The sequence below is a fragment of the Myotis myotis genome, unplaced genomic scaffold (assembly GCF_014108235.1).
Source record: "Myotis myotis isolate mMyoMyo1 unplaced genomic scaffold, mMyoMyo1.p scaffold_m19_p_3, whole genome shotgun sequence".
NCBI classification, from domain to species: domain Eukaryota; kingdom Metazoa; phylum Chordata; class Mammalia; order Chiroptera; family Vespertilionidae; genus Myotis; species Myotis myotis.
The window spans coordinates 162327873-162335811 of NW_023416335.1; the positions used below are offsets into that span (position 1 = coordinate 162327873).

The 7939-nt window shown below is 54.6% G+C and overlaps 1 protein-coding gene across 1 annotated transcript; it reads right to left on the reverse strand.

The window, feature by feature from the left end:
• Window positions 1-308: 308 nt before the first annotated feature.
• On the reverse strand, window positions 309-3105 carry ANKRD33 (ankyrin repeat domain 33). The gene is made up of 4 exons (XM_036299003.1): window positions 2906-3105; window positions 2583-2712; window positions 2302-2409; window positions 309-1033 (listed from the first exon to the last, which is right to left on the reverse strand). Exons 1-4 carry the CDS (start codon window positions 3068-3070, stop codon window positions 309-311), a joined length of 1128 nt encoding a protein of 375 aa, XP_036154896.1. The 5' UTR covers window positions 3071-3105.
• Between the last annotated feature and the right edge of the window lie 4834 nt (window positions 3106-7939).

Here is a 7939-nt window from a genome sequence, read left to right on the forward strand (position 1 = left end):
ACAGATAGTAGCATGCCATACGCACTGTTCTACCCCTTGGCTATTTTTCACTCAAACCTCTGGAAGATAGTTTCATATCAGAGCATAAAGAGCTGCCTCGCTCCTGTTCTGTCACTGTTTTATCACACGGGTGTACAGTAATGACACCCAGACCATTTCGCCAGTCCGCTGTAGACACATAGGCTGTTTCCACTCTTCCGCTGCAAACAGTGTTGTATGAACGACCTCGTGCATCGGATGACAGGCAGGAGGGGCTCCACAGGGCAGGGCGCCTGTGGGAGGGGCTGACCCCCTGCTCCCAGTCCGGCCTAGCCCATCTTCCCCTGGCCCTGTGCACACCCGGCCTCCTTCTCCTGACTCCTCCTCTGCATCCGGAGCTCCTGGTATCGCCAGACAGGAGGGGTCAGCCTGCGATGCCCTGCAGGCCTGGGCTCTGGCTCGCACCGGCTGGGAGATGAGGGTGCCTTGGAGAGGAGGATCTGGGGGACTGAGGGCTTGGGGCTGGCACTGTCCCTGGGCTGTAGCCACTGAGGGCACATGCTCAGCACACCTTGAGGGCTCTGGTGAGGGACGAGGCCCCGGGGGCCAGGGACCACCTGTGGAGGCTGGGGGGCTGGGGGAGGGGGGGGAGCGGTGCCTAGCAGCTCTGGCACAGACTTGCTTCGGGTCCCAAGTGCAGGTGGGCGGTCAGGGCACAGAGTGTGGCAGGCAGTGGTGAGGAAGGGACTGGCTAGGCTGGTCGTGATGGTCACAAGGTGGTCCAGGACACCCCCCTCCTGAGGAGACTGGGCAAAGGGGAGGCTCAAGGTGGCCTGTAATCTCTCCAGCAGAGAGGGGGCAACCTGAGCCTGGGCCTGGGCCACGAGCCCGGGCAGGGCTGGCCACTCCGGTTGGTAGTGCTGGCTGAGCTGCTCCGCCTGGGGCCGCTGCCGCAGCTGCCGGATCCTTCGCACGGTGTCGAAGCTGTCGGTCAGCACCGCCCACTCCAGGGCCGTCTTGCCCCGAACGGGATCCACTGCTGTCAGGTCAGCCCCTGGGAGGGGGCACGGGATGATGCTGGGACAGGGATGGCTGATTTGCAGGAGGCAAATGCTTTAGCAGCAGGACTGACGGATTTGGGTTAAATTCAAAACCAGAGGCCCACTCATCTTGTTCCGGCTGGAGTCTGGGAGTGGCTACAGCCTGGAGACAGGACCAGTCCCAGATCCCAACCTCTGTTTGAGATGGTGAAGGAAACTGACGTACAGGGAAGGGGAGAGACTTCAGAGAGACATGCTGGGGGTCTCCAAACCCAGAACAGAATAGGGACTCCTGAACCAAGGGCCTGACCAGGGGGCGGGGGGGGGTGTGCAGGTGTGTGTGTGGGGGTCTGCTGGTCCTTCTTTTCATCACCAAACCCCTTTAATCCTGGGGGGAGTAGCAAATACTCTGAGTCAAAGGTGGGGGTGCAGAACTCCCTCCCTTCACACCCCAAACCCAATCTGAGGGATGGGGAAGGGAAAAGCTGCAGGCTGGGGTCCCCGGAGTTACCAGCAGAGGACAGCTCCCCTGAGGGAATATGAGAGCCTACGGCTCCACAGACAGTGTGGGCTTCCCTCCAGAACTCCACGCAGCCACACGTCTCTGTACCGTCACTGCGGTCCCGGAACCCTAGCTGGGCAGAGCTGGAAATCACCCGGGGAAGGATGAGGCCACGAGAGGGAAGCCACACAGCTAGTGGCAGAGCCAGGATGAGGAGGCGAGGGTCTGCCTCCAGGTACCAGCCTCTTGTATTTCAGTTCTCCACTTGGCAGTGGTCGGCAAACTGCGGCTCGCGAGCCACATGCGGCTCTTTGGCCCCTTGAGTGTGGCTCTTCCACAAAATACCGATGTCTGCACATGGGCCACGAAGTTTCAATCGCACTGTAAGCGCGCGCCCGCACATGGTATTTTGTGGAAGAGCCACACTCAAGGGGCCAAAGAGCCGCATGTGGCTCGCGAGCCGCAGTTTGCCGACCACTGGTCTAACGTATCCTCTCGTTTTCTTTTCTGGGACTTCCATTAACAATGTGAACAGAGTTATCTATAGCAGGACTTAGACCGTGAGAAGCCCAACCCCCTCCCCTCATCCAGGAAGCCAGCCTAGATTGATCCTCCGTCTCCACCTCTCTCCTCTCTGCAACTATGACAGCTGACTCGGTGTCTGTTGGGGTGTCTGTTGGGGTGTCTGTTGGGGTGACTGGGGAGGGACTGGAAGCCATGCATCCTGGTCCGCGCAGGCCTATGCACCTGCCATGAGGAGGGCCGCCACGCATTCAGAGCGGTCCCGGACTGCGGCCTTCATCAGCGCTGTCAGCCCCCGCTGGTCTCGGCGCTCCAAGTCCAGGCCCGAGTAGTAGTTGAGCAGGAGACTCACCAGAGGCGCGTGGCCTGCAGAGCACCGAAGGCAGATCTGGGACCCCAGGAAAGGGGTGGTGAAGCCCCAGACCCACCGTCCACCCAACACTGCGGAGTCTGGGGTGGGAGAACGTCATGCGGAGTGTGGAGCTGTGCCCGGGTCTGGAGGCCGGGACTGGCAGAGGGTGGGGTCAGCAGCCTCCCACCTGCTTGGGCAGCCAGCATGAGGGCTGTGTCGCCTTCTTTGTCCTGTTGGTTCACGTCCAGGAACGGACAGCGGCTGAGTAGGGCCACGATGCTCCCGGAGCCGCGGTAGCAGGCGACCATGAGGCCTGTCTGGGGGCGGGGCCGCTCAGCCCGTGCTTCCCTCCAGGAGCTCCCGGTTCCCTGCGCCGCTAAACCCACACTGTCCCAGAGGTATCCCTGCCCCGCGAAGACCCGCTCCCTTCTCCCTGAGGACCCGGCACGCTCAGGATGAGTGTGGTGTGGCCGGACCCAGAGCTGCCCTGGGAAGCACCTGGTAGCTCACCCTCCCATTGCCGTCCGCCTGGGTGGCCTCCTCAGGGGAGACCCCGGCCTCCAGCACAGCTTGAAGCTGGGCAGAGTCGTTGCGCACACAGGCCCAGTACAGGGCCCCCAGCCTGCAGTCTGGGGCGGGGGTCTCGCTGTCCGGGCAGGACGGTGCCTCGGGCATGTCCAGTGCCCCCTCCACAGTGGCAGCTCTTCCTCCTCCAGCCTGGGGGCAGAAGCCAGTGCCCCCTCCGCGCCCAGCTGACATCTATAACACAGAGTGGAGGGGGGCAGGGAGGGGGCTCACCAGCTGCAAGTCTCCCAACGCTTGCCCTTGCCCGGGGAGAGCCTTTTCCCACTGGGTATCCCTTCCCATCCAACCTTTGAGGGAGGATAGGTGGAGGCAGGGAGGACAGATGGAGGCAGGGAGAACACGAGGAGGCAGGGAGGACACGAGGAGGCAGGGAGGACAGGTGGAGGCAGGGAGGACAGATGGAGGCAGGGAGGACACGTGGAGGCAGGGAGGACAGATGGAGGCAGGGAGGACAGGTGGAGGCAGGGAGAACACGAGGAGGCAGGGAGGACAGATGGAGGCAGGGAGGACAGATGGAGGCAGGGAGGACAGGTGGAGGCAGGGAGGACAGATGGAGGCAGGGAGGACAGGTGGAGGCAGGGAGGACACGAGGAGGCAGGGAGGACAGGTGGAGGCAGGGAGGACAGGTGGAGGCAGGGAGGACACGTGGAGGCAGGGAGGACACGAGGAGGCAGGGAGGACACTGGAGGCAGGGAGGACACGAGGAGGCAGGGAGGACAGGTGGAGGCAGGGAGAACAGGTGGGGGCAGGGAGGACACGTGGAGGCAGGGAGAACAGGTGGAGGCAGGGAGGACACGTGGAGGCAGGGAGGACACGTGGAGGCAGGGAGGACACGTGGAGGCAGGGAGGACAGATGGAAGCAGGGAGGACAGATGGAGGCAGGGAGGACAGGTGGAGGCAGGGAGGACAGGTGGAGGCAGGGAGGACACGTGGAGGCAGGGAGGACAGGTGGAGGCAGGGAGGACACGTGGAATATCCCCCAAAAGGCAGGAGTGGTTCAAGGGAAGTGAGGATCCCAAGGAGATTCCAGAGGGCGGGGCTTCTCTTTCCCAAGGGACCTCACCTAGGGTTGGGGGCTTCCTGGGAGGCAGTCACTGCTGGGGCCCACAGCTTCCCCCAGACTCCTGGGAGCACACTCACCAGTCTCTGGAGCGCTCCAGTGGACTCTCCCCAGGAAGCAATGCAGGTGACAGATGGCTAGACTTAAGCTGGCTCAAGCCGGTTAAGTAAGAATGGGGGCCAGAAGGGCAGGTGCTCTCCTCCGCAGTCGCCCAAGACCCGCCCCCAGGTCCTGCCCCACATGGGGCCCAGGTCCCGGCTGCTACTCCCTGCAGGGTGGCTCTGAGAGGAGGACCCTCCTGTCCTCCAAAGGCGCTCACCTTCCACCTTCTGGGGAGACCAGCTGCAGGAAACACATCCATGGAAGGTGGAAGGGTCATGAGGTCTCTGAACACCCCAAGTCCCTTTCCCTTTGGCAGAGTGTGACTTGATGAGGCCGTGGGTGTGAGTGTGGACATCTCTCTAAAGAGGGCTGACACTGGGAAGGGCGGGGAGGGCTCCTGGAGTCATCTGAGCCTATTTGTTTAAGTTCTGGGAAAATTAAAACTTAAAGAATTGCCTAATTAGAACTACAGAGATTATGATATATTACGTTTAATGGAATAGTTTTTTGTTTTATATATTTTACTAGAGGCCTGGTGCACGAAATTCGTGCACTAGGTGGAGGGGGAGGGGTCCCTCAGCCTGGCCTGCGCCCTCTCGCAGTCTGGGAGCCCTCAGGGGATGTCCGACTGATGGCTTAGGCCCATGGAAAGTGGGCCTAAGCTGTCAGTCAGACACCCTTGGCGCTACCACGGAGGTGGGAGAGGCTCCTGCCACTGCCGCTATGCTCGCCAGCCATGAACCCAGCTCAGGGTTTCTGGCTGAGCGGTGTTGCCCCTGTGAAAGTGCACTGACCACCAGGGGGGCAGCTCCTGCGTTGAGCGTCTGCCCCCTGGTGGTCAGTGCACATCATAGCAACCCATCGTTCCCTTGTTTAGTCAATTTGCATATTAGCCTTTTATCACATGGATTGATTTTTTACAGAGAGGAAGGGAGAGGGATAGAGAGTTAGAAACATCAATGAGAGAGAAACATCAATCAGCTGTCTCCTACACACGTCCTACTGGGGATGTGCCCGCAACCAAGGTACATGCCCTTGACTGGAATCGAACCTGGGACCCTTCAGTCTGCAGGCTGACGCTCTATCCACTAAGCCAAACCGGTCAGGGCTAATGGAATAGTTTTGGTGTGGTAAATTAAATATGAAATATTTAAGTTGTATTAATATTAAGATACATTAATTTAATTATTCAAATTAAGACATTTATAATTATGTCTTACTTTAATAATAAATTATTCCTCAAAGTAATATTGATATTAAAGGTAATGGATTGGTTTTGGACCTCAGGTGTAGACAATTGAGCCAGTCATATTTCACTGTTTATACCACTCCCAGCCTTATATAGTTTCTTTTATTCCTGATTTCCATAGCTCATTCCCCTCCTACTTCTCTTTACCAATTGGCACAGATATCCTTGAAACTGTACATTTCATTGAAAAATGTAGTGCTGATTGTGTATCTTCTAACTAACACCTTAGAATTATGTGACCTTGGCCTTTACTCAGTGCTGCTTTCAAGACCTATCTTGTTGCTCTCTGTGCAGTGTTTCAGCCAGGAGTGCCTTTGGTCATTAGTAATCCAAAGCTGACCTCATGGTGTGGTTGCTGACCTAGACTGGTTGCTCCACACGAGCCCAAAACTCCTTCCAGTGTTTCTTCTGAGCCGCTGAGCTGGAAAGCTAACCACTTCCCAGATTCCCCTGAGCGAGGAATCCGTGATTTAGGTTCTGCTCCTGTGCAAGGCATAAATTTAGAACAGCGCTAAATAGCATGGGACATCCGTTTTGCTGTCACAGATCACCACAGATGCACGGGCGCTCTGGTGAGCAGCTTCCTGATTCGTCAGCTTCCTGTAGTGGTGAGTGTTGTTTTCCTGATCGCAGGCCGAGGTCATGTGCCTCTCCAAGCTGGGCGTTGCTCCTGGACCTGGAGCCTGCTTCTCCCTCCTTTTCTCTTTAAACGAGCCAGGTTTATTTCTGCAACTGAGCCCTACCTGATACAGTGATGTAAACAAATAAAGGTTTACTCTTCACACAAGATAAAAAATTCCTGGATAAGAGGCTTTTGGTGTTGATGTAACTTGATGTCAGGGCCTTTTCTGGGGATCTCTTGACTTTTCCTCATGGTCACAAAATGGCTGCGGTACCTCTACCAATCCCAGTAAAATGCGGTGAATTCTGTGCAGCGTTTGGAAGAAATCTACCAGATGATGTGTTAGTCATCACTGGTTAAGAGCACAATCCCTGCTTATAACCCCCCTTCTATTTAGTCACCTTTTGGTTAAGTGTGACCATGTAACACAACTGTGGCCAATGGAATGCAAGCAGATGGGCGGAGCTCCTGGAAACACCTGGCTGTTCTAATAAAAGGTGTGGGGCATACCTTTTTACCTCTCCCCCCCCCCTCCCCCCCACCCCCGCTTCTTCCTTAGGCATTGAATTCCATATGTGCATCCATCACGTTTTACTTTTCTTCCTTTTAGTGATGGACACCTAGGTTGCCTCCAACTTCCTGCCTCTACAGGTAATGCTGCAGTGACCATCCCTGTACACATCTAGTTGCGGGCCTGCAAGAGAGCATCTCTGAGATTGCTGGGTCATCGGGCACATACATGTTATTGACCAGGTGCTGTCAGGTCGCTCTCTATTATGCACTCACTGCTGGTATGTGCACACCAGCGGTGAGTGCATAAATGTCTCCCTACATCCTAGTCAACACTTGTAATTATTTGGCCTTCTAATTTTTGTCAATCTGATGGCACAGAACTATAAAGTGGTATTGCTATTATTTTACACTGGATTTTCCTGGTTATCAACCAGATGGGCATTCTCCACATAGCTGATAGCCATTCTTATTTCCCCTCCTATGAATTGCCTGTTCATAGCCTATGTTTAATGTTCTATTGAATTTTCCTGTTTTTAAATTTTTGTTTTTCAGGAATTCCTTTTAATATTCTAGAGAATAATCCCATTATCAGGTTTAAATGTGGCAACAGTGCTATAAACCTTTCTGCCAGCTTTACCTGTGATGAACTTCACTGAAAGAAATCCTGAATTTTGATGTGGGTAAATTCATCAAAATTTCTCCTTATACTGTGTGCTTTTGGGTCTTGTTTTAAAAGAATTTCCCACGCTAGGATCACAAAGATCTCATTTCTTGTATTAATTTTACAGTTGTATTTTACTCTTTAGTCTTTAATCCATCTAGAATTTACTTTCATGCATGGTGTGAGCAAGGGATTTGTTATGGACTGAATTGTGTCCCCCAGAATTCATACACTGAAACCCTAGCCCCCCAATGTGACTGTATTTGGAGATAGGGCCTTTGTGAAGATACTTAAAATTAAGCGATGTCATATGGTGGGGCCCTAATGCAATAGGACTGCTGTCATTTTAAGAAAAGGAAGAAACACCAGAGGGCGCACTCATTCTCTTCCCCCCAAACCCCCATGTGAACATAGAGGAAAGACCGTGTCATGACATAGTGAGAAGACAGCCATACACAAGCCAAGGAGAGTCCTCATCAGAAACCAACACTTTGGCACCTTGATCTTGGACTTCTAGCCTGGAGAACTGTGATAAAATAAATTTCTGTTGTTTAAGTCACCCAGTATGTGGTATTTTGTTATGGCAACAAGACTGGATTTCTTAAAAAAAAAAAAATCTTTATTGTTGAAAGTATTACATATGTCCTCTTTCCCCCCATTAACACCCTCCAGCCCAGCCCACCCCCACTCCAGGCCTTCAACAACCTATTGTCTGTGTTCATGGGTTATGCATGTATGCATACAAGGTCTTT